The 25,368-nt window shown below is 37.4% G+C and overlaps 4 protein-coding genes across 4 annotated transcripts; 3 read left to right on the top strand and 1 right to left on the bottom strand.

Moving 5' to 3' along the window:
• The first annotated feature begins 401 nt into the window (after nt 1–401).
• Nucleotides 402–4,593, top strand: LOC137127937 (tumor necrosis factor receptor superfamily member 5-like). Its single transcript, XM_067505510.1, has 7 exons — nt 402–524; nt 634–759; nt 947–1,078; nt 2,241–2,346; nt 2,432–2,502; nt 2,657–2,785; nt 3,138–4,593. The coding sequence occupies exons 1-7, from the start codon at nt 434–436 to the stop codon at nt 3,281–3,283; spliced, it is 801 nt and encodes a 266-aa protein (XP_067361611.1). The 5' UTR covers nt 402–433; the 3' UTR covers nt 3,284–4,593.
• Nucleotides 4,594–4,744: 151 nt separating this feature from the next.
• Nucleotides 4,745–10,125, top strand: arl8ba (ADP-ribosylation factor-like 8Ba). The gene is made up of 7 exons (XM_067505511.1): nt 4,745–4,989; nt 7,868–7,948; nt 8,106–8,179; nt 8,333–8,426; nt 8,540–8,607; nt 8,999–9,069; nt 9,370–10,125. Exons 1-7 carry the CDS (start codon nt 4,867–4,869, stop codon nt 9,417–9,419), a joined length of 561 nt encoding a protein of 186 aa, XP_067361612.1. The 5' UTR covers nt 4,745–4,866; the 3' UTR covers nt 9,420–10,125.
• Nucleotides 10,126–11,483: 1,358 nt separating this feature from the next.
• edem1 (ER degradation enhancer, mannosidase alpha-like 1) lies at nt 11,484–19,110 on the top strand. The gene is made up of 12 exons (XM_067504206.1): nt 11,484–12,114; nt 12,973–13,045; nt 13,668–13,771; nt 14,505–14,676; nt 14,881–15,064; nt 15,201–15,375; nt 15,730–15,850; nt 15,935–16,105; nt 16,189–16,262; nt 16,350–16,446; nt 16,726–16,911; nt 17,042–19,110. The coding sequence occupies exons 1-12, from the start codon at nt 11,645–11,647 to the stop codon at nt 17,129–17,131; spliced, it is 1,917 nt and encodes a 638-aa protein (XP_067360307.1). The 5' UTR covers nt 11,484–11,644; the 3' UTR covers nt 17,132–19,110.
• A 513-nt stretch (nt 19,111–19,623) lies between these two features.
• Nucleotides 19,624–23,223, bottom strand: gnat1 (guanine nucleotide binding protein (G protein), alpha transducing activity polypeptide 1). The gene is made up of 8 exons (XM_067504207.1): nt 22,905–23,223; nt 21,729–21,771; nt 21,499–21,640; nt 21,235–21,392; nt 21,025–21,153; nt 20,796–20,925; nt 20,524–20,677; nt 19,624–20,440 (listed from the first exon to the last, which is right to left on the bottom strand). The coding sequence occupies exons 1-8, from the start codon at nt 23,008–23,010 to the stop codon at nt 20,250–20,252; spliced, it is 1,053 nt and encodes a 350-aa protein (XP_067360308.1). The 5' UTR covers nt 23,011–23,223; the 3' UTR covers nt 19,624–20,249.
• Nucleotides 23,224–25,368: the final 2,145 nt, after the last annotated feature.

The following is a 25,368-nucleotide window of genomic DNA, read 5'->3' as shown; positions in this document are numbered from 1 at the left end:
TCTCAGTCTCTGTTGCTGTGTTGTTAGAAACCTACATCTGAAACAACTCCTCCAGCATCAACCATGCTTTACAAAAATGCCTATGGAACATAAATGTCCCTTGTCTATTTGTGTTGAACAAGACAATTTAAATCAAATTAAATTAAATGTTGATTAAATTGAACACAAAAATTACAAGGTACACTGAGTAAGTTCAAACTGGTAAGAAACAAAACAAATAGAAAAAAGTCAGTTTTATCATTCATGTTTCAGTTTCTAATACTAAGAGGTGGTCTCTCACTTCCTGAACTACTGATGATGTCTCACACAACACCTCTAGCCAGTTAACCACACTCACAGTGACGTCAGCAAACAGCCACTATAAAACCCTGAAGACACGAACAGAGCACTGGGCACAATGATTCCTCTGAAGCTCTCCTTGGCTGCCATATGCATGCTGAATATTTGGACTTTTGGATATGCTACTAGCTGTGGTGAACTACAGTTGTTGATCAATGGCCGATGCTGTGAAAAATGTCGCACAGGTAAAACAACATCATTACTTTTTATAGATTTATGATAAATGCTGAATTCAAAGTACTCAGTGTGAATATCATTGAGAGTGACTGGTTCCTTTTGTTTCCTGTCCCGAAGGTGAATATTTGAAGGAGTTCTGCACTGAGAATAAGCAAACTGTCTGTAGCCCCTGTAAAGATGGATTCTTTTCAGATAAATTCAACACTTTTGACAGATGCGAGGAATGCCAATCATGCCAACAGGGTAAGACTGAAAATAATAACAAACTAACAAATAAAGAGAAACAATAAAACCAAAACAAACAAAATCTCTCTCTGAGGTTCAAAGAGCAACAACATAAAAACCACTAGGAAGTGATGTTGAGAGTACACATAGTGCCCAAAAGACAAAATTCAGAATGCCTGTGGTTTAAATTCTTGTGTGTCTACAGAATATTCTGAGAATTGTACGCGGACCACAAATGCGAAATGTCTGTGTCGCTCTGGTTTCCTATGCTCCAACAATGTCTGTTCAACTTGTGAGGAAAACAAGTGTGTAATATGGGAAAAAGTGAAGAAAACAGGTAAGAGTGGACATATAGTTAGCTAAAATAAGCAAGTCATTATTGCATGTGGGTAGTTTCAACACTAAATGTGATGGGCAGTGAGCCAACTTTACTGGCTAAATCTACTACAGTTTTGTATAAGATTGCAGGTTTGAAATTTTGATATGTCAAGGTGCGCAAGTAAAAATAAGCTACATGTGTAGTTTGGATGATCCTCCTTTTTAAATTTTACACCATTATTATTAATAAATGACACATACAGTATTGGTTGTTTTCATTGCTAATGCATGCATATTCACTCACCAACTCAGGTGAACAGTAACTGATGCCTCACATTTGATGGAGTTAAAGTGGTCCTTTGTGAGTGAGTAGCAAGAATGCTTGTGATGAGGAGCTTAGTGAAGTTTGTCAGATTTGAAGTTTTGAGAAATGCATGGCATCCACACTGGCATGTGTTTTTGTTTTATGATCAGACAAACTAATTTCAATGGTGACTTTTAGGAGGATTTGAAAAGCAGAAGACAAAATGTAAAAATATCACAAGTCAGTTGGACTAGTGCAACGCTGTGGTTTGACTTGAACATGAACAAGAGTCTACAGATGGCTGTAGCTAAATTGGTAGGGCAGTTGTTCATAAACCAAAGGGTCTGGGGTTTGACTTGCAGTTTCACCTCGCCTCAAGTTGAAGTAAAGTTGGCCAAGACGCTGAACCCAGACACTGAAGTTGGTTCCAATGAGTCAGTCGAGCGCCTGAATGTGAATGTAAAACAACATTGTGCATTTTGGAAACACATGTATGTTTCAGAGAGGGCAGTCAGGAGAACAGAACTACAACAACTACAATTAGTCATTTAACAGAAACTTTTATCCAAACTGACTCGCAAGTAAGTAGCACAAACCCAGGGTGACTTAGGGTTCAGTGTCTTGCCCAGAGACCTCTGTGGTTTGTGGTCAACTGTTCTACCAACTGAGACACAGCCCCCTCACCCGCAAAAGTAAAATTTCACAAATGTTAAACTTAAGGTGGTGATAGATTAGAGTCAAATAGATCACCAAAGACCAATAAGGTTAATCCTCCAAGAACTACAAATGTTTCTTAAGGCCTGTTCTGTAGATGTTGAAGTATTTCACACCATGGATGACCCATGTACATAATCTATCTATGTAACCATGTTTCCAGAGATTCCGTATGGCGAGATTACAAAGTATTCATATCAATGTGAGTCTGCATGCCCTCATGATAAATATTATGATGTGAAAGAGGATACCTGCAAACCATTTACACAGTAAGATCCATTTTAAAGAGTTCAGCTAAAATAACTCCCAATAATGTACCAAATGTGAGTGACAAAGACAATATCTGGGCAACAGGTGCAGTGCATTGGGGCTTTCTGAACTGCTCAGAGGAAACAAAACCCACGACTCGGTTTGTTATATACCTGGTATGTAGACTGCAATGATACAATGTATTTACTGAAAGAAGCATTTGCTGTTGATTACAGTATAGGATGCATTTTGACGCTTTGTTATGTTGAACATAGCACACTGTAACAGTAATACTCAATTGAACTAAACTGACTGACTGTGATATTTCAGCACAGAGCGGTGGAGGCTTGGTTCATGTGATGCTTGGCATGGGCTTCATTTTGCTCTCTGTTGCTCTCCTTGTGCTTCTATCACATGCCTGCATAAAGAACCTTTATAAGAAGAAGACGTACAAAGCAAGTAAGTCCCAATGGAAAAAACCATGATGTCAAAGGTTTCAATCAAACATTTCAAGAAGTCAGTCAAATGTGGATGAACCAGAATACTTGTAATAATACAAAATTGTTACACATCTCTATAGGGATTCTTACAACAAAGTACAAAATTCAAAGAACTTTTAAATATTAAAACTTTAACTTTTCTACTGCAAAATGTGGTTTTGTAATGAGATTATTGTAGTGTTATATAACACAATCTTTACCAATTTTTTGTAGATGATAATAAGAATAATAATACTGACAAAGATATTTACAGTGATGTTTTCTTATTGATTTCAAATGTTGTGTTTGTATTTTCTTTTTCTGTGCCTTAGATAATAATCCTACAGCAGACAATACCAACCATTGTGACATTCACCTTTCAAAGGAGGAGAGTAGACTCCAGTTCATCATTCAGGATGAATCCAAGGACAGCAGCAGTTTTGGCGAAGTACATTTAGAACAAATTGCCATTCCTTGATTTAAAATGAAGTCTAACATCAAAACAGACAATGATGATTCCTCTGTAAACAGAGGGTAGAGGTGAAGGCTTAGAAAAAAGCCATGGTTTGACCTTCAGACTGACAAAAAAGAACTTGATCGGAAAGTAAAGGACCAGCACCTCCCTGTCTCCACTGTTTTAGGGTCCCATGGATAAGGTGCTAACTCCCATCTGCTGCTGTAGAGCTACTCAGCAGTCAACAGATAACATGTTGGTTGCAGCATCCTGGTTTGAATCAGGATGGCCTGAACACGGAGCTTAAAATAAGAATACCAATACAATGATACAAAGTTTGAATAGTAAATAGTGTTGTTTACTTTCAATGTTGACTGTACACGTTGTTATTTCTCCAAATGCTCTGGACACTGGACTCTCGTCGGGCAAATTATGTACTCAGACCTTCTGAAATACTTTGAACAATGAAATGACAATGAACTGAACAATGAAAACTGAATTTCTTTCATTGTAATATTTAAAAGCATCACCTTTTATAGCCAGTTTAATGGTAAATGTTAAATCGTCTGCACTTATACAGCGCTTTTCTACCTATTCATTCTCAAAGCGCTTTACACTGCTTCTTATTCACTCACAATCACACACACTCACACTGGGAGCAACTGAGTTGGGCTTCAGTGTTTTGCTCAAGGACACTGACATGTGACAGGAGAAGCCGGGGACTGAACCAACAACTGTGAGATTGGTGAACGACCACTCTACCTCCTGCGCCAGAGTCGCCCCTGTATAAGCTATTGATTGATTGATTTTTTTTTGTTGACTTGAATATTTGGCAATATTTCTTTTTTTTTTAAATATTGTCCTTTGTTTTTTCTTTAGTTTGCCTTGTTTTCTAGTTGTTCATTTATTTTGATTAATTTTGAAACAACACGCCTTATGTTTAAAAACATCTGTGGGACCAACATAGACAATGAATGATCTATGGATTTTGATGTGAGCAATACAGACATCAGGAACAGTGTTTTCATTTTTTGGTTTGTTTGTGATAGATTAATATACCTGAAGCTAATAAACTTTGGTTTAGATTGACATATATAACATTTCCTGGTGCATCAGTGGCCCTTTCACTTTAAACTTGATTTATTTGAGTTCGGCCATGCACTGCACAATCTCACTCTGAGTATTGGTAAATACCAACTGTAGTACTGCCGTCTGAAGGGAAACACCGGATGTTCACAACAGTGTGGGATAACTGTTTATCTATAAAGAAATGTATAAATTATGGATCAGATCCTAAAAAATCAAGTGAATAAGAGGATACTCAACTTAATAACATAAATGTGCAAGTTTATACTCCATGTGTGACTTTATCTAACATGTTCAGGTCCAGAATTTAGGTGGCAAATGGATGGAGCTCGTACTCAACCACGTATACTTCCTCCCGGTGACGATGGGGGCGCTGTCGGGCACTTTTTTGTGGGGCTGTGGTCATATGACAGATGCCCGCTGCCTGCGTCCCACTTCCCTTGTCTGCTGGAAAACGCCACATCTGAGCAGGGAGGGAGACGCAGCTGCAGACGCAGGGGAGTGTGACCACTGATTTTAAGATGCTGGCGCTAATAAACCGGCTTTTGGACTGGTTCAGGTCTCTGTTTTGGAAGGAGGAGATGGAGCTGACTCTGGTCGGCCTGCAGTACTCTGGGAAAACAACATTTGTAAACGTGATCGCTGTAAGTCTTTAGCTGCTGCTAGCCACTGTGCTAGCTTGTGCTAATGCCATTAGCGCTAATAAAGGGGTAACAGCCACCAAGTTCGGTTGGCTGTTATCTTTAGCCTGCTGTGTCTGATTTTTCGGGTCAATGCAACAATGTGCCCCCCACTATGTGGTGACCGCTGCTTTCATTAAAGGCACACCTGAGACTGATACACCGAACCAGCTGAGCTCACTAGTTTGATGCTTGTCGGCTAGTTTTTGACCGTGTTGCATGCAAAAGCCAGTTTTCTTGGTTGCGATCTTGTTGCCTCCAAAGCGAGGTCGTTTTTCAGACAAATCGCATTTTTCAGACAAGACGCATCACACAGTCAAATTAACATTTACACAACGCGTCACTTTTACACAATCCTGTTGCAGCTAGTTGAAACTGACTTCCACTACACAAAGATGGCAAATTATTAAGATCCACAGCTTGTCACTAGGAGCTAAAACCGGAAGTACTGTATGAACAAAAAGTCCAGTCTGAAACGATTCTTCCTACTGCTGCTTCAAATGAATTGTGATAAAGCCACTCTGACAGATTGTATCAGTCGCTGTAACGTCTTGGCAATGATGCAGAGGAGCATCAGGTTTGTTTTTTTTTTGTGGGCAACCTTTTCTCTTCTGCAACTTTGCAGTGGAGCAACTTTCAATGCAATCATACCTCAACAACTGGTTTCTGAGCAGGGTGTTAGGAAAAACCTTCAACTTCTTAATGTGGAGTGTGACTCAACATTAGTAGGGAATAATTCACATTTTTACTATACACAGTGAAGTGAATGTGATGAAAAGACGTTTCCAATTGTGGTAACTAATGACTTTACTAAAGTCTGGAGAGAATGAATGAGGTAGTAGGAAGACTTGGCAGAATAGTCATTCCACCTGAGAAATGTATCTAAGCTGATGAGAGCCATAATTTTTAAACTTTTGCTCTGCAATACTTATGTTTTCTTATTGTAATTGCTTCTATCAATGACCTGTACAAGAAATGTTTAAATGGCCTTTAAAAACCGTTTCATCAGTGCTAGGTTTAGTTTTAGTTTGACATCAGTGGCATATCTTTGCTAACGCTAAGACAACAATTGATTATTTTTTTATATAGTAAACTGAATATTTTTATGTTTCAGACAACACAAGGCTATGTTATCTTGAGCTCAGGTTGTTATTAAAGTCTAATTAATTATTAGGTAATCATTATGAAATTATTTTTCAGGATTTTCAGATCAATAACAGATGATTATTATTATTATTTGTTGATGTAACCTCCACAGAATGCATTTACGAAAACACAAGTCTGGTTATGTCAGCAGCACAAGTAAAATGATGAGTGCATCACTTAACAAGCAGCAAACACTACTAACCACGTTCATCGTAATCAGGCATAAGAAAAACCACATCAAAAGAACAGGCTTTATTGTTAATTTTAGTTCAAAAGAAGACGACACATTTACAGAAAATTGTGCAGTTTGTCAGATTTGATATCAGTGCCAGCAGGGCATCAGATATACAAGAGGTGTGTGAAGAGGAAGTTAGTTTTGGGGTTGGAAAATAACTCTGCTCCTTCCTTTAGACTCAAGTGGTGAAAAAAATGGCTCACTAGCTACTGATACAGAGGTTTCACTATGTGAATGGTTGCAGTAGCAGTAGTTCCTTCTTCCTCAGTCATAAGACCGCTGCATTAATTTCCACTTAGCTTCATCAGGTGACTCTGGTGAGTCATGTGCTGTGAAATGCAGACAGCAGGCTGTGCATTCTCGTAGGTTTACAAAGAAGCGTGAATGAATACAAGCAGCTTGTGAGTGCTGATGCTAAAGGGGGAATGCCACTGAATCTGTTTGCTGAAATGACTTTTTTTCCATATTAGTTTGCAGTAATGAATGTTGCCAAAAGACAAAGCCTGTAAACAAAACTGAAATCTGTCATTTTGTTTGTTAGTTTGGTGTTATTAATATTTATTCTGTGTTTAGTGAGAATGAGTTTGCTTCTCAGAAATACCAGTCGCTGTTTTTCTTTCACAGGTTTAGGCATGGTTATATGTAAACTATCTTTTTCAATTTACATAAATTTTTTATAATCATCTATAATAGGGTCTTTTTTAAATACCTATAGCTGTACCTATATAGACTTTTATAATAAAACCAAAATCATCACTGAATGTCAAATCTGGTTTTAACGCTTTTTTTTATGCTCAACTTTAGAATAGTTAGTCTTTTATGTAAATATTAGTTTTTATGAGCGCTTTTAAAAATACCCTTTTATAATCTTCTATTTAATTATTTTCTTTATTTGGATCTGTTTCACATTGTGTAAATTCTGTTCTTTAAAAAAAAAATTTGATAAATCATGATATCATGATTTGATACAAACTCATACATACGGGTCATACTCATCACCTACAGAATACCATTCCATCCAGGGAAACATCAAGAGAAAAAAATTTTCAACATAATTCAACTTTTATACCAGTGCTTAAAGTAAATTTTAGCTGCTGCAATATATAAATATACATATTATTGTTATTTTATGGTCACTTAAGTTTTTGAACACTGCCTTTAACCAGTGTGCCCTATTCCTTCCTTTGCTTAGTGACAATATTGCTTTACTCTAAGAAATATTTATTTACTATACTATGTTCTAGTATACCTGCCCTGACTTACACACTGACTATGCAACAGTCAAATGACCACTTTTACTCTCTGCCCTCTTTGGAATGTACCCAACTGCTATTTGAAGTATAGATGCTGTGTGTGTGATGTACAAGAGAGAGAGTGAGAGAGGTGTACATTAAATAAACTCTGCATTACATTATGATATTTTATTTAAAAAAATACTTTTTTGCTTGTTTGTTTTTTCAGTCTGGGCATTTCAGTGAAGACATGATTCCCACAGTTGGGTTCAACATGAGAAAGGTCACCAAAGGAAACGTTACCATCAAGGTTCATCTTTAATTTTTGTGCTGGCATCAACTCAACAGTGATAATAATTCAATTAGTCCATACAATTTGTGAAATTGAACAGATAATAATTATTGCTTTATTGATGAAGCAGGGAAAACAGGAACATTCTTTTGATGATGTGCCTTTGATTCTGTAGATCTGGGATATAGGAGGGCAGCCAAGGTTTAGAAGCATGTGGGAGCGCTACTGTCGGGGAGTTAATGCAATTGTGTGAGTATCCAAGTCCTGTCTTTTAAAGTTGTGAGATAAATACAGTAAATGAAAGGGTATCTAAATTAAAGAAACAAGCAGTAGGTGCTGAACTTTACATATTGTCATTTATGCAAAACACATTTTATTGATTAAAATGTGGTTTATTTTTAGGTACATGGTTGACGCAGCAGATCGAGAAAAGGTGGAGGCATCTAGAAATGAGCTTCATAATTTATTAGACAAACCTCAGTTGCAAGGAATTCCTGTAAGTGTTCCCCTAAAACCACTTTAAAGTTTTGTGTGATTTCTGAACCTGTCATGCCAACCTGTGTGGGTTTTTGCTACAGTGGCAAATTTCATTTGTAATTCTGTTTTTAGATTTTGGTACTTGGCAACAAAAGGGATCTCCCCAGTGCTCTAGATGAAAAGCAGCTTATTGAGAAGATGTAAGTGTCACAAATGCTGCAAAGAAAAGTTTGTTTTTTCCTTTTTGTATAGTCGACTTACAGTCTTTCTATATTATTTTTTTTGAGGGATTTACATGACGAATAATTAGAACATTAATATCTTAGCCCCTTAAAAATCAGTTTGTCCTGTAAATATGTATATCTAATGTTTTTTTCTTTAACTGACAGTTGAATTACCTTTTATTATAATGACAGGAAAATGAAATCAAAATAATTTCTTCCTTAATGTCTTTATTGTTAAACCAGGATCTGTGACAAGTTAGCTGAAAGGAACTGGCTCCCTCTGCTGTCAGCAAGCTGCAGATGAATAAAATGATGATCAGTCTGAATGCATATTGATTTGCTGACACACCTTTTTTCCTCTTTGTAGGAATCTGTCTGCTATTCAGGACAGAGAGATATGCTGCTACTCCATTTCCTGCAAAGAGAAAGATAACATTGGTAGGTTGCAGTTAGTTACAGCAGGGTTACTTATACTGGTATTAGATGGGCATAAAGTCTCTCTAAACAGAGGGCTATTATTGTCAAGCCTTTATAATCCAGATGGGAGAAGACAGTCAAAAAGCTCAACAAAAAGCTTGTCTTAACTTGCAGTATACAATGAGGGAAACACTCAATAGTATGGGACTTGTGTAGCTAAATCTGTATCAAATTTGTATGTACTCATGATGTTTTGTAAGAAATGTTCAACCGGATAACTGATTCCCAGTCTGACCCAGCATGTTTTTTCCCCCCCTTTAGATATCACGCTTCAATGGCTCATCCAGCACTCAAAATCCCGGAGGAGCTGAAAATGCAGGAGCTGTGTCTCTGTTATTTTTGCCACTGTCATGCCACACCCTTATCATTCTGTGATGTACATTTGTATCCTCTATTCACATGCTGCTCTGTTCTTCCTGTCACACAAGCTTTAACCAGAAGTAAGACCCTATTTCGTGATCTATTTTCCTTTCAGGCATAGCCCGGTAAATCATACCCAGTGGTTTATAACTCTAATCTTGGGTATATAACACCATCTTAAAGTAGGGTTTATTCTGTTGAACAGGCTTACAGTCAGATACGATGCCAAGAGATGGTGATGGACATACAGGCTTTCCCATTTCTGTTGAGTCTACTCTGTCATTGTCTTAGAGTGTCACCCTTCACTTTATCAGGTTTACTTCTTTCAAAGACATATCTGTTGTTTTAGAAAATTGTGCATTTAAGCAAGTCTCTGTGAGCAGGTCTGTACAAATATCAAGCTAGTATGATTTTTACTGATGTGAGATGTGTGTATGAATATATGATTCTATTTAAAGTCTGAGTGTACTAAAAGTAAAGCTGTACAGGGTTGTCTGATTCATATTAGTCTTTGTAATTAGCCTCAGTGGAATGAGGTCTTTGTGCTGCCTTAATGCTGAGAGAGTGGCAGCATTTAAAGTGCCTTGTGCAGTGTCTCTCACCTCTGAAGCAAAGCAGCACGCAAGGTGTGCCTACCTGGGTAGGGCAAAAAAACAACACCAATTTAAATGTGTTCAAGTAATAAAAAGGCATGCTTTTTAATTTCAACAATGTCCTAGTATTTTTATTTTACCATGTGAACTACATTGTGCTATATTCTACAGAATGCAAACTGCTAAAGCAAAAGAAAACAAGGGAAGAAAGTACTTGTATGCTCCTACACCCTCTAGGTGTTTTCTGTTAACTGGCTGATTATACCTCTGCTCAGAATATGCTAGGTGGAGCTGTTCTATAGTGTAATTATAGGTTTATTATTTATGGTGATGTCACCAACTCCATGTATTGAAAACATGGTACAACAAAAAATTGAAGTAAGTCCAGTACAGGTTGTGTACACACACACACACACACACACACAGTTTTGACAATAGGCCTTCTCAGGCAGGGTGAAAGACCTGTGCAGGTGTACCTAGTTACCAAAAAGTTCCATTTCAGATATTCTGGTTAGCTACTTAGATAAAACATAGATATCTATCTATAGATAGAGATAGACTATATCATTTTTAGGTTTTTCTACAATATTTGTAATATGATCATTTGCACTACTTGTAAATGTGTCACATGTATGTTAAGTATCCAATCAGAACTATGGTTATTAAACATATGGTATTCCTGTATGGAATCCTGAGTTCTGCTAAAGGTCGGGTCAGAAGGTCTGACCTGGTTACTTTTCACCAGAGTCACCATTAATTTTTTTGTTTGAGTAGGCCACCTCTTTGTAGTATGGCAGCCATTACAAAATAAAAGTCGTCAGGTTGGAACTAATGCAATTCCATATGGTTGACAACACAATACATTTTGGTTTGGCACATTGCTGATAATACTCCTTTTGTCAATCAGCTGCATTCTCACTTTCAGTTTGCAGTTGAAGGGCCTTGCTTTACATTGATCCAGATTATCTGTAGCCTATTTCCAGACATGGTCAGACCGTTTAGTCTTCACAGATCGTCAAACCAGTCGTTGATATTAATTGCTTATAAATGAAATATCCACAACGTTTATAGGATTTTGTAACCCTCAACAAAGCCACCACGTCAATGCCTGTGAGAGAAGCACCCATTACTTACAGTGTCCCAACGTTTGGGTTTAGTCGGCAGACTTTTAACACTGCATCGTGTTGGGCGCTAAACTTAACACAATCGTGTTAGGTTCCTTGAGTCCGTACGTCTGAATGTTTCGATCTTGTGGCTGTTTCCTATTGGCGCAGAAGTTAAATTAAAACACACCAGGGATGCCACGAAACGCAAGCACGTGATTGACAGCTTCCCAGCCAATCAAGTGACAAGTCTACTAAAGTTTTTTTTCTAAAATGACGACTCAAGTGTCAAGCCAATCACGCATCAGAACCTGGGAGGGGCTGGTTTGTTGACAGGAAATGTGTAAGACCGACTGTCCAGACGTCTACAACCTCTCTGTGTTCGGATTTTAGTCTGATGAGTAGAAGATTTTACGTTCGTTTGCCCCTCGAACGTGTGTGGCCTTAAATTATGCGTTTTAAGATTGAGCCGGGGCAAAGATGCAATGGAGGTCAGTAGTAGTTGGTCTGGTCGTATTGAGACTCTCCCTCAGCTGTTTGCTGTGGTTAGCCTTCGGATTGGGAACTAACGTTAGCTGGGGCTTTAACTTCCACCTTAGTTTCAATTTGCACAAACTAGACTTGCTATTCGGGGAAGAAAAGGGGACCGACCCAAATGATAACTCGTGGTCTCAACGGTTACACGGTCACAAAAATGAGGATACGGGGACCACCTGTGCTAAGGCTGAGGAGGAGTCACCCACGAGCTCCTACCTGAGCTTCTTTGACGGCAGACAGGACGAGTACGTCCGAAGATACAGCTCCTTCCCGGACACACTGAAACTGAAAATGAAGGACATGGCCAAAGACATGTTCTATTTTGGATATGACAATTACATGAAATATGCTTTCCCGGAGGACGAGCTGAATCCTATTGACTGTGAAGGGAGGGGACCAGACGTGTCAAACCCGTAAGTCATTCAAAGCTGTTGTGACTAGGGGAACTAATAGACACCTGCTACTGTAGACCACAACGCACAATGTTGGGCATGTACATCCTAACGGACCTCTGCAAACCATATTATTTGCATTTAGTTTTTAATCAAATGAGCTAGCTGTGTAATCCTAGTGCTGTCATTGCTGCCCACTGCTGCTCACTGTACCGAACAGCTTAATTCTCAGACACATTTGCATTGGACTATACACTAGGTAATAACTAGAAGTCAGGATTTCAATGGAGTTTCAGTGCTGTCACATCAATGAACTGCTTTTGAAATGAGGATAGTGAAACCGTATGTGAATATGTCATATTGGTCTGGTACTGCATTTCGTTGCCTTGGACATGTGTAATGACAATAAAGTTTAATCTAATCTAATCTATTTAAGATAGTCAGTGTAAATTAACAATATAATTAAAAAAAGATATTACATTAATAGTTAAGTGCAGTCCTAAATCAATCAATGTATAGGCTAAATAAGTCAGTTAAGTTTCCAAAGACATTACATTTAAGGTGTGTCTTTATTTTTAAGTAATTATAAGTGCAGCAAGTTACAAGAAGTGTTGACTGGATCGGAAAGCTTCACTGATTCTAGATTTTCAGTTTCTGTGTTCACCACATGGAAGTCAAGTACACACATTCTCCTTCAGCTGAAAGTCTGGATCATTTTGTTCCCCTGTGCAAAAAAATGTTTTTGGCATGACACGATTTTCTTTTAAATGTAATGTTAAGTTATTTTTTTGCTGGGTTTTAAATAAGCTGCCTATGACCTGCTAATCTTTTCTACTATTTCATGATACTAATAAGTCCGCTTCCCTGCTGTAATTTCAGGTCAAACATCAACATAAATGATGTCTTGGGGAACTACTCACTTACACTAATTGACACCTTAGACACTCTGTTGGTAAGCTATACTCAGTTATTATGTTTTTTCCAGTTTCTTGTGGGTCTTATTGAGATGAAACTTAAAATATGAAAAAAAGATCTGTAAAATTTTCATCGCAGTATTTCAGCTACTGATTAATATTAGCATTTGGCATGGACTATGAGCATGGAAAAAAGCTTAATAACAGAAATGGCTTTTTTTTTCTATTAACATCAAACATTCTGCAATAAGCAGTGTTTTGCACCAGATTCAATAGCATAGTGACACTGTGGTTAGCACTTCACAGAGTGGTGTAAAGTCAGATCGTGCCGAGTTTCTAAACTGCTTGTAGCTACAAGGGGTTTAGTCTTGAAATGAATGGTCCATTGTGTTATCTTTTCCTCTTCTCATCTTAGACAAGGTGGTTGTTTGGGAGACTCCAAGAATGGCTCTATATAAAAAATTTGCTTATTACACTAGACTTCATTCCATGAAAATGTATCCAAATGGCTCAATTTGGTAAATAGAACTTCTTTTTAACAGCTGTCTATCATCTGTGATAATAAAGTTGAATTGATCTAAAATAGCCAGAAGCCATAATTGCACAAACAAAAAAGCTTGTTGATGTAACATTTCCATAAAATGTGAAATTCCTCTCCAGGTCCTGGGCAATGTGACAGAGTTCCAGAGAGCCGTCAGGCTGGTTATAGATACAGTATCTTTTGACAAGGACTCAACTGTGCAAGTTTTTGAGGCAAACATCAGGTACATATATAGCTACTACCATTTTGTCTATGATACACAAGTGCAGCTTGCTGTTCATACAGAAACTGTTCAGACTGGACTGAAGAATATCAACATGTTTAAGATGAGCAGTAATTCCCTTGTTGTTATTCAATGTACTTGGGTTAATATACACAACTTCTCTGAATTATTTTGTATTTAAAATAGGTAATGTCTTAGGACAAAAGACCATGTAAGATTTCCTCAAATATGCAGTTGTAACCAGTCTCTTATGGCATTTTATGGCATTATGACACAAGAATGACTTCAAATGTGATTTTCCTTTTTTTTTTAATCTGAATTGTACAGTTGGGTTCAAAAGTTTGCATCCCCTGATTTTAAAATGTCAAAAAGAGTAAAACAGTTTTTTTTAATCAACATAATATTTAAAACACATTGAACTAGTAGAAATGTTTCCTCATCAGAAATGAATGAAGATGCAAACTTTTGCACTGATATAATTTTCCTTAATTTCCTATAACTTTTTTTATACAGTTCTTGACCATTTTATTACTTCTTATGATGAACGGACATCTGTGCCAGCTCTATAGACATTATTATGCTCTATATTATGGTACTAGGTTTAGGTTCAAGTTTAAAATGGTATGTGGGGGCATGCAAACCTAATCATAATAACAATGCACATATAGCTAGTACAAATGTCAGATATCAGTATGTTGATATTCATATCAGAATAATAACCTCTTCTTTGAAGGATCTTGGGAAGCCTTATCTCAGCTCACATCCTGCTGACTGACCCAAAGCATCCTTTTGGTCAGGTGGACTTTGAAGGTTATGATGATGAGCTGCTTCACTTGGCTCATGACTTGGCTGTCCGCTTACTGCCTGCCTTTGAGAACACTGGCACGGGCATTCCTTATCCCAGGGTGAGTGCGATTTCTGCACATGCGCTATTCAAACAGTTATAGAATACTATATACTGTAGTCACAATGTCATTGCAACCAAGTTTCCTATAAACAAAGCCATAATTGGTAAAATGTGTCATATATGAAATAATTCTGTACATTGACTATGCTGTATGTGTAATAAAAAGCATGTTTACTCATTTGTTTTTGTTTTTTTTATGCAGGTGAACCTAAAGTCTGGAGTTCCCCTTGATAGCATCAATGAGACTTGCACTGCAGGAGCTGGGTCCTTATTGGTGGAGTTTGGCATTTTGAGCCGCCTGATAGGTGATTCTACATTTGAATGGGTAGCCAGACGAGCAGTCAGAGCTCTGTGGAACCTGAGAAGCAATGAAACTGGTCTGTTAGGTATGTACAGCTGCGTACTGTAGTACTGTGAAAAGCCAACTTTTCTGGTTCCTTTTTATAGTTATATTCTTCCCAATGAATTTATGGCATATACAACATGTAACTGTGACACTTTTTCTGTAATTTGTTTTCTTAGGGAATGTAGTTAACATCCAAACAGGAGAGTGGGTTGGTAAGCAAAGTGGTCTTGGAGCTGGGATGGATTCTTTCTATGAGTACTTGCTCAAATCATACATCCTGTTTGGTGAAAAAGAGGACTACAGGATGTTCCAAGCTGCCTATGAGAGCATTCAGAATCACCTGAGAAGAGGGTGAGCTCCACACTGATGGGACGGGACACTTGGCGTTGTTATAGAGCTTCGCATAAGCTTGTGACTCTTGGTCTAAGACTGGCCAAACAAAGATGAATTAAAACGACTAATAATTTCTAATAGTTTTTTTGTGTGTTGATTTTGAGGCTTGCAGCTGTCATGAGAAGTATGTTTTCAAAGAGAAGAGGCGATTTATATGAATTCAGAACCAATAATAAGTCTTGATTTCTTGATTAAAGCACAAAAAATCCCAACTATTCTAGTTTAGCCGTGAGTGGCCAATAGAAAACAAATGTTTTTGCACTGTGGGGTAGTTGCATGTACTTTAATCCCTGTCTGCATCAAATTTTTTAGGAGAGAATCCTGTAATGAAGGAGAGGGCGACCCTCCACTCTATGTTAATGTGAATATGTTCAGTGGTGAGATAATGAACACCTGGATTGACTCTCTTCAGGCATTCTTTCCTGGGCTGCAGGTTAGATTATGTGTTTTCTGCTATGAGAGATGATATGTGTGATTTTAAACCACATGACGATGTTACCATTATGTTCTACTATAGGTGCTGAATGGCGATGTAGATAATGCCATCTGCCTGCATGCCTTCTACTATGGCATCTGGAAGCGCTTCGGGGCTTTGCCAGAGAGGTACAACTGGCAGCTGCAGGCTCCTGATGTACATTTCTATCCCTTAAGACCTGAGCTGGTGGAGTCAACCTATCTACTATATCAGGTTACAAGTCTGACCTGTGGTGGTGGTAGTTGTTGAAGACTGGTAATATTTAGTTATTTATTGTCTTTTTTTACTATCTACAGGCAACCAAAAATCCTTTCTACTTGCATGTTGGAATGGATATTCTCCAGAGCCTTGAGAAAAATGCCAAAGTCAGGTATGGATCATGTAATGCATACCTTTTTTTTTGTAGTTTTACAATGTTTTGATGCATCTATTTTGAGCTGAGCAGTGTTGTTTGCAGATGTGGTTATGCCACTCTCCACCATGTTGTGGAAAAAACCAAAGAGGATCGCATGGAGAGCTTCTTCCTCAGTGAGACCTGCAAATACCTTTACCTGGTATGTTCTCACCTGAACATGTTGGAGACAGAGCTATCTTATATATGGATACAATGAAAACTGCTGAAAATCAGGCATCTGTAAATGACTTCTTGTTCATGCCAGCAGGTGCCAACCCAGACATTTGTTTTGAAATGATATTGAAAAGAGAAGTTTTATCAATATATAACATAGCTATGTGTCATGTCCCATCATTTAAGAGTTTTTGCTTAATAAATGATTAAACAGTGAATGACTAACTGCTGTCATGTAAATAAAAATATCTCTCTTACATTGCAGCTGTTTGATGAGGACAACCCACTTCACAAATCTGATAATAAGTACATCTTCACTACCGAAGGCCATGTTGTGCCTATAGACAAGCGCTTCAGGGAAAAAGAGTGGAAAGACTTGTTTCCATGTGAGGAGGGAGCGCTGGCAGAAGTAGAGCCAAACAACCAGCCACCGCCTAGTAACATCAGCAATGTAAAGCCATCATCTTTGCTCAAACCCATTCACTGCCCCAATTTTACCATGTTAGATGTGAATTAGTACAATGTAAAATCTCTCGCTCTCCTTGACTCACATTCTTTCTTCCTTTTCTGTCATAATGCAGTGTAAAAGGATCCCAGAGGAGCGGCGGTACACTTTGCCATTAAAGAGTGTCTACATGAGGCAGATTGATCATATGGTGGGACTCTTCTAAGTAAGAACATGAATGTGCTGACAGTGGCGTGAACAGGCCTTCCATATATAGTACCTCAGATGCAGATGCGATCAGGCTACGTCCACCATTGGTTGAACGTCACTAAAGGAAACCTGAGAATACAGCTCAATAACTTGATGTATTAATTAACAGTATGTAGGTGGTTTTGCTCTTTGGTTGGTAAGCATGTACCAAAAATAAGGAGTCGTGCCACAGGACCTTTTGGCTGGTGAAGAGTTGAGGTTGTGTAAGTGGTTTTAGAAAAACTGGTGTGTTTTCGTCTGTTTGATTGAGTATGCATATGAATACTGGTTGTGTGATTGGGTTTGTGTGTTTTTAGTGTATGCATCTTGAAATTTCAGCTGAGCTGTGAATATCATGTATTTGGGAACATTGCCATCTAGCCACACATGTGGGAAATGCATAGCCTATAACAACTCTCCTCTAAATAATTTTCTCTAAACAGGTTGCTTAGTGCCTCTTTGCAGTTGATACAGTTGTTTAGGTATGTACTTTTACATAAGGGCTGCATATTAACAGATAATGAAAGTGATGAGATATGCACACACAGGAAAACCCTGCTTCTTGTGAGCTTGTAACATGTTTTAGATTCTACCTGTATTAAGTTTATTGGTGTATCGGAGGCCTAAAATTATTTTCCAAAATGTTTCCAGGTCTCTCTCACTGTAATTTTCTTTTCCAGTAACAGGATTAACCACATGGAAAAGAATTTTAGAAATGCTTTTGTCTTGCTTTTGTTTTAGACATTTCAGGCAAGTCTATCCAGGGAATAACAGACAAACATAGAACCAGACCGCTTCCTGCCTATTGGCTGTAAACACTTATGATAGTACTGAGGAAAAAGTGTTAATCTCTCAGGCTTCCAGCTACTCATGTCATAAAAAGGGTAAACAGATGTGCCATGACAGTGTGTGATGGAAAGGTTCAAGATGACTTAAGCTGTTTTAAAGTGCCTTAAATTTGTCTTGGCATTTCTGGATGCTGTACAATTGGTATTAGTTGTGGTTATCAAGTATTTTTTTTCTTAAGGCCACTGTTGATATTGCACAAAAGGTGTCATTCCATGTACACGCACAGTTTTACTATCCTCATGACATAAGGATCCTTTATTTATTTTTTCTTTTTTGAAACAATGAAACAAGCCATACTCTGTGTGTGTGTGCGTGTGTGTGTGTGTGTTCTTCCATCACGTTTCTCACAGGCATACTATGTACATCCTCACCGGCTTAGTTTTTGGTTTATCTGGTTTAGAGAAGATAGAAGCATCATTTGCTATTTCTCTTTCATATAATCGAACATCATCATGTGTCATAATAATGTAGTCATGTGATGAGAACTCAGGGTTTAAGGAAAAACAAATAATTGATTGCTTTGATGAAAATGAAAAACTTTCTTGAATTGTTGTTTACTACAATTTTCTGTGATTGCCTTTAGGTATTTATACTACAAATTTTACATCTTGTTTAATTGACATTGAAGAATAACTGCACTGAACAGAAGTACAGTTTTACTGTGAATATTCATCAATGTTTCAGAAATACTGAAAAGCAAGTGGTGTTCAGACAAAGTCAGAGTTTTCAGATTGGCAGACACAACCCTAACCCCTTTGTCCCAGATTATAGTTCAGCGTATGAAATAGGCACCTGCTTTCTTTCTGAGAGTTGGGTGCCACCCAGTAGTATTTATGTACTAATTATGTTCTTAGATTTGATTAGTAAAAACAACTTAAAATTTACTGAAGAGGATATTTTCAAATTTTGCAAATAGCAGACTGTGTAATACAAATTAATGAGATGGGACCCTGCCAGCTACTGCCAGCAGTCTTTTAGCATAGCATACCAAGTCTGGAAACATGGGAATCAGGTACGGTAGCCTGGCTCGATCCAAACATGATAAAAATTTATCAAATTAATTATTATCAAATTAATAAAAACTAATAAAAAAAAAAAAAAAAAAAACTGGTGGTCATATGTCGGGTTATCTGCCACATTTTTTTTGTCCAGGAACAAATTTAACATATTAGATATAATTTTGGAATAAAGTCAGACCAACCATTTACTCCCATTTCCAGTATTCCTGCTATGCTAATTTGACTGGCTGTTGTTGGCAGTTTTTATATTATATTATATTTATTGCAGAGACATGATGGATTCTGTCTTAACAGACAGTCCTAACTCTCTGCAAAAGTGCATTAAATGTATTTCCCAAACAATTCCTTTAATGTGTAAAAAAACAAAACAACAAAAAGAAATTATAAATGACAGATTATGAACAACATGCTGTTTTGTTGCTTTTAATTGATGAAAAATGGAAAATTACTCAGTTTTCTACAGAAGCATTAATAGGTTTAGTCAAGGTTTACAATTAGAGTTTTTGTATTATTCTTCATGAACTGTCCAGAGGAAATCTATTATATACAATAACATTTTCATCTATTGCAAAAGTTACATTTAGTAGCTCTACAAAACACATTTACTCAAAATTTCAATTTGTTACCTGCTTGAATTGTGTCTGTACATGAAAACCATTTCTGGTGACTTTTATATTCCTAACAGAGGTTGAAGTGCATTTGCAGGTGGTGAGGCCATCTTGTTTGCTGTTATATATACAGACCATTTATTAAAGCATAGAGACGATTACATCTATTAATAATAGTACATGTGAGAAGTACAATTCAGTTTATGTTGACAAACTTTTGATGTCTTAGATACTGATTATATAGCCAACCTCAAGTTCAACAGACAGAAAAAGTAAGCTTGGCTTAAATTTAGCTAATCTGAATCCTGCATGGAGTTGTCTCCCTTAAAAGCTTCCTTCTGCTGTCATTTGACTGACACTCTTAGCCAAAGGTTTAAACTGGTTTTGAACACAGCAAATTGATTTATTTATTTTTTTTGTTACATTTTTTAGGTTGGAGTTTTTCATCTTGTGTCCACTAGAATTTAGGAGGGACTTGTGGGGTGTGACTGGGCAACAACAGCATCCTGCAAAAACAAATTCACCCTGGTTACCAGGTCCAGGACTTAGTATGAATTATACTGTGTACTGTGTTAAACTGTGTTAAATATTTACCTCCATTGGGTTCTTTACATGGGTCTTAGAAGAGACCACAATCCTTTAGGTTTTCTTTGATGATGATGTCAGTTACAGCATCAAAGACAAATTTGACGTTTTCTGTGTCTGTGGCACAGGTCATGTGAGAGTAGATTTCTTTGATGTCCCGACGCATGTTCAAATCCAAGAACTGGACTTTGATGTAGTTACCAGCATCCTCATAAGTATTAGGTCCTTTACGAAGAGATACCACAAGAAAAGATTATGTTTGATTTATTCACTTCATGATGATGTAAGTTGTTATGATATGACCCTACCGTCGTATTCAGGGAAGCACATGCTGAGATGGGCTTTCTTGATCTTCTCAAGGAACACATCCTTCTTGTTGAGGAAGAGTACAATGGAGGTGGCGGCAAAGTAACGATGGTTGCAGATACTGTTGAACAAGTGCAGACTCTCATGCATCCGATTCTGAAAGAACAATTGGATTGTTTACCAAGTCCCAATAATGAGCCATTCCTAAAATCAAACTGCTGATTGTCTATAAAGGATACACAAATGAGGCCACAGCTGAGTAGTGTTAGCATACCACTTCATCGTCCTCCACAAGCACCATGTCATAGGCGCTCAAAGCAGCAATGAAGATGATACAAGTCACACCTTCGAAACAATGAATCCACTTCTTCCTCTCTGACCTCTGACCACCCACATCAAACATTCTGTGTAGAAATAGAAGCATCTTTGTGATTGGCACTTAGCACAGTATAAGGCCTGATAAGAAATTGCTGGTGCTATTTATAGAGACAACTCTGATGCACCTGAAATTTAGATCTTTGAAGGAAAACTGGGTCTCAATGATACCAGTGGTCTTCACTCTTGATCGCAGCACATCCTGCTCTGTGGGCACATAGCCCGGTTGGATCAGTCGCTCCAAGTCATTTAGGTAGCTGAGGAAAAATAAAATATGTTAAATAGAAAGCATTAATATGACACTATTTAAACATTTAAAATCAGCTTAAATTTCTTACTATCCAGCAGAGTCATTAAGTTGATACTCTGAGGCCCTGTCAAAGCACGCCTGAATGCCAGCGTCCTTCCACAGGCGTAAAATGATGTCTGACATCTCTTTAGGCATGGTGCCTTCTTCAATGGTGTCTGCAAGATGCACAAGTTTTCTGGCATCGTCCTGTGAAGTAAATGCAGGAGGACCAAGACACAAACTTGTGTTTGGTAGTTTCCAAGGAAACTGAAGTACAAAATGTGAGTATATACCGTATCTCAGCAGTTATTACCTGCTGATCTGAGTGGCCATAGTTTATGCTGAGTGTGTTCATGGCCTTCACAATGGCCATCATGGACTGCAGGGTGTTGCTGTAGATGATGGTAATGAACTCCAGGCATTCTTCAAGTGAGTAACCATCTTTGTGGATAATTCTGTTGAGAAAATATATCATTGATAATGATGTTTACTCGCAGTAGGAGAAAAAATGAGAGTACTTAAAAAGATGGTCCAACATCTTACTTCATCTGTTTGACAATTGTGCTTTTGCCTGATTCTCCAGCACCTACATGACAGCAAAAAACATAGCAAATGTTGTTATTCACTTAGAAAACTAGGTATTTGTTTCACCTTTTATAAAATGAAATGTTCAACAACATTTTAAAGATTTGGAAGAAATATTTATTAACCATGGCTTTTGTGGTTTTATTATGGTCTTGGTTTTCAATGATGAATATGAGAGGAGAGTCGTACTGACTGCAGGTTAATGCCACTCATTGAACAGGGGATCCCAACAGTACATAATACTTCTTACTACATGTCTAATCTTGTTTAAAGCTGTCAGGAGAAACGTCTGTCCCTGACCTATATTATCATGAGAAGATCATAACTGAGTGTGATAAAATATCTGTAACTGCCTGGTAGATATTCAAAACAATATTTTAGACTGTAGCGAAATAAGCTTGAACATGGAATGGATGTTTTAAATGCTTTAAAATTAGAAGTTTCCCACAGCACAAAGACATTCAGTAAATATAATGTATCCCTAAAAAAACTGTTCTTTGCTGTTTGTACAATAACTTATGGCTTGCAATGTTTTTAGTTATGCTTTTTCAAACAGCTACTAGCCCATTACTGTGTTAGGTGCTAGGGTGCAATAGTTGTGTCCTTTAGGATTAGGCTGTTTGTGTTGGAGGACCTAGAGTGTTGTTTCAGCATTAACAAGGGATTTAGTCGAGTGATTATCAAGTGTCTTACTAATTCATTTATGGTTTTAACCCTTTACTTGACTCACACATAATGCATATACTGTACATCACAGTTTGTGTGAATACATTAGTTTTCTAGTTGTAGTTTTAATATTGAATACTTTTGTTTTGATGAGGCCTATCTTTGGAAATACAAATTTTTCACAAAAAAATGTGTTTGAGTACTTAGAAGTCTGGCTAAGTATATGAAAATTTTAATATAACACAAATTCTTGAGTATTACAACAGGGGATACCTGTTATGTATGAGGCTTCTCATAGCCAAACATTTAACAAGAGAACATAGTACTTTTAGTAGGACAGCTACATTATCTGTCAATCAAAAAGAAATAAAGCTCAATGCCATCTGGGGCCTTTAAATTTGTGTATTCACCTGATGAGTTTTGCTTTATTGTATTTGAGACCCTCTAAGCTAGTCTGACTGTCGTTACCTAGCAGCAGCAGCTTGACAGTTCTTGCATCCTTGTCAGCATCCTCCTTCAGCTTCTTCTCCAGCTCTCTGGAGCGTTTGTCCTCAGCACTTGCTCCAGCCCCCATCCTACTTTTCCTGGCTTGGGCCCCTTTGCTCAAAAGCCAAGAAAAATGGAAGCAGGTCCCGAGTGGTCACCCACTACCTGGCTGTTGCCGTCAACTATGCAGCTGATGTGTCAAATGCCTGCAGCAAACACTGGAGAATGTTGGAGTATTTTCCTGTCTTAGGAAGGGATTTTGAACATCCTCTACCCACCTGACTGGGGATGACCAATGGAGCACAAGGACAGGAGTGTTTTGGGACTGACTGAAAGGTGTGAGGAGAAGCAGGCAATCAGTGTAGGAGTGATCTAACCTTTAGGGGGACTTTGCTGTGCTCAGCGGAAGATGAACATCGGCTCAAGTGCTTATCTCTCTATGCTGTTCTTAGGTGCTTTTAAAAGAAAAGTGTGTAAACCTTAATAGTTTGGTATTTGGCTGGGAGATCAGTTATGCACTGATTCATCTCACACATCACCATGTTGGAATATAGCGGCTTTAGAAACTATTCAGACTCATTAACTTTTTGCAGACTTTACTGGGTTAGAAGTACTGTGAAGTACAACTTGCCATATACTCTGTGTATATAAGGTGCAATAATTAACACTGGCAGGATAAAAACCCAGCCAGATGGTCCACGGACCTCTCTGTAGGCCTTAAAAATAATATTGTGACCAGACATAGATCAGGATAAGGGTATAACAGCATTTCTAAATCTTTGAGGGTTCCTATGAGCACTGTGGCCTCAATAATTGTGAAAGCAATGAAACATGTAACCACTCTGACTCTTTTTCTATAGAAGGCAAGAAGGGCTTAAGTATACGAGATGGCAAAGAACTAAAAGGCCACTAAATTTAGTTTCATCCGCCATTAAAATTTGGATAAACTGCGCAAATCCTGATTTGCAAAGCTTGACTCAAAACAGACTTACCCAAGATGACTAAAAGCTGTAATTTCTATCTAACAACCTAATACACAAAACTAAACTAAGGGTCTGAATATATATACTTAAGGAGCGATATCAGTTTGAAATTTGGATGCATGTGCCAAAAAATCTATAAAAACATATTTTAGTTTATCCAATGTAGACCATGGTAAGTGTGGTCTTTTATTTTTGTTCTTTGCAAAGGCATAGGTGAGAAGGAGAACAGCTTTTCCATTCTGCACACAATACAGCAGTTAATGAGGTCAATTAAATACACAAGTCTTTCTTCCCAGTGCAAACACAAAGAAAGACATACAGACAATCTCTATAAGATTCTGCAGACTGAAGGGTGAGCTCTGAAGTGCTTAGAGGGCTTTGCGGTTTCACCTGACAGATCTTGTTGACCTCAATCTGCAGCTGGTTAAGGATCCTAATCTACTCACTTTCAGTTATAACCATGTATATACATCTTGTGTGTGAGAGCATTGCACTACATTTTCCAGCTTACATACTTGTATTATGTATAAGCTTTAAAGGACAGATAGTGACAAAGCTTCTGAGCTGCTACAATGGACAGAATCACTACATATTAGCAGTAGTAGAAGATAACTTTGTTATCTTTCCACTATATACACCTACTACATACACTTACTTCATTACTTCATTTCGAATAAAGATATTGTAATTTTATTTTCAATTAGTTATTCATACAAATTTCTTTACATAAAATACACGATAAACTTAATAAATTGTAAGATGTTTTAGAGTGAAAATATAAAATGATTTGACTTTTACACATTTAATGCATGAATGATATATTATGTCATTGCACATCACTCCCAGGTGCCATTTTTCTTACATTATGCACTTATACTATTTTATGTAGAGAATTTCGCAATGTTGTATGGCTATTTTCCAATAACAAAATGAAGTGAATAATCAGAGTATCAAAATCGATGCATTATAGTTTACTAAGGATAACAAAACCTGCATGTGCCTGCAAATGTCAAACAGAAGGGAACATATGTTATTATAAAATATAGAGCTTTAATTTATTAGTCAGCAACATGGAGAAGGAAGAAAGATTGTAATTTTTTTTTACAAGTCATTACAGTAACATTAATTGTGCATTATATCATACATTAGTTTACCTCAATGACGCAGAGCAAAGTCTGACAAACAGAAAATATAATAGATGCAAATTTGTTTTGCAAATTTCTGAAAACAAACAAAAAAACAGACTATATACGTACACATTCATAAACACACACACACACACACACACACACGCACACAAAGGAAGAGAATTTAAAATTGCAATCTTACATTTCTGTGGACACATTTCTCTTAACCCTGATAGCATTTCCACATTCCCACAATGAGAAAGACATTCACTGATATCCACAGCAACATAACATTTTAGACAAATACCATATACATATACTGTACATGCCATGCAC

This window comes from Channa argus, chromosome 5 (assembly GCF_033026475.1).
Source record: "Channa argus isolate prfri chromosome 5, Channa argus male v1.0, whole genome shotgun sequence".
In the NCBI taxonomy this organism is placed as follows: domain Eukaryota; kingdom Metazoa; phylum Chordata; class Actinopteri; order Anabantiformes; family Channidae; genus Channa; species Channa argus.
This window is presented reverse-complemented; position numbering and strand designations above follow the sequence as displayed.

Excerpts from the sequence above, each read along its gene's own strand:
- arl8ba (XM_067505511.1), top strand. The coding sequence starts at position 4,867 with ATGCTGGCGCTAATAAACCGGCTTTTGGACTGGTTCAGGTCTCTGTTT. Across the intron at positions 7,949-8,105 it reads AAGGAAACGTTACCATCAAG|ATCTGGGATATAGGAGGGCA; the intron begins GTTCATCTTTAA and ends TTGATTCTGTAG. Across the intron at positions 8,427-8,539 it reads CTCAGTTGCAAGGAATTCCT|ATTTTGGTACTTGGCAACAA; the intron begins GTAAGTGTTCCC and ends TTCTGTTTTTAG.
- LOC137127937 (XM_067505510.1), top strand. The coding sequence starts at position 434 with ATGCTGAATATTTGGACTTTTGGATATGCTACTAGCTGTGGTGAACTA. Across the intron at positions 2,347-2,431 it reads ACCTGCAAACCATTTACACA|GTGCAGTGCATTGGGGCTTT; the intron begins GTAAGATCCATT and ends TCTGGGCAACAG. Across the intron at positions 2,503-2,656 it reads CTCGGTTTGTTATATACCTG|CACAGAGCGGTGGAGGCTTG; the intron begins GTATGTAGACTG and ends GTGATATTTCAG.
- edem1 (XM_067504206.1), top strand. The coding sequence starts at position 11,645 with ATGCAATGGAGGTCAGTAGTAGTTGGTCTGGTCGTATTGAGACTCTCC. Across the intron at positions 15,851-15,934 it reads CATTCTTTCCTGGGCTGCAG|GTGCTGAATGGCGATGTAGA; the intron begins GTTAGATTATGT and ends GTTCTACTATAG. Across the intron at positions 16,263-16,349 it reads GAGAAAAATGCCAAAGTCAG|ATGTGGTTATGCCACTCTCC; the intron begins GTATGGATCATG and ends TGTTGTTTGCAG.
- gnat1 (XM_067504207.1), bottom strand. The coding sequence starts at position 23,010 with ATGGGGGCTGGAGCAAGTGCTGAGGACAAACGCTCCAGAGAGCTGGAG. Across the intron at positions 21,641-21,728 it reads ACAATTGTCAAACAGATGAA|AATTATCCACAAAGATGGTT; the intron begins GTAAGATGTTGG and ends TTTTCTCAACAG. Across the intron at positions 21,393-21,498 it reads ATGGCCACTCAGATCAGCAG|GACGATGCCAGAAAACTTGT; the intron begins GTAATAACTGCT and ends TTTACTTCACAG.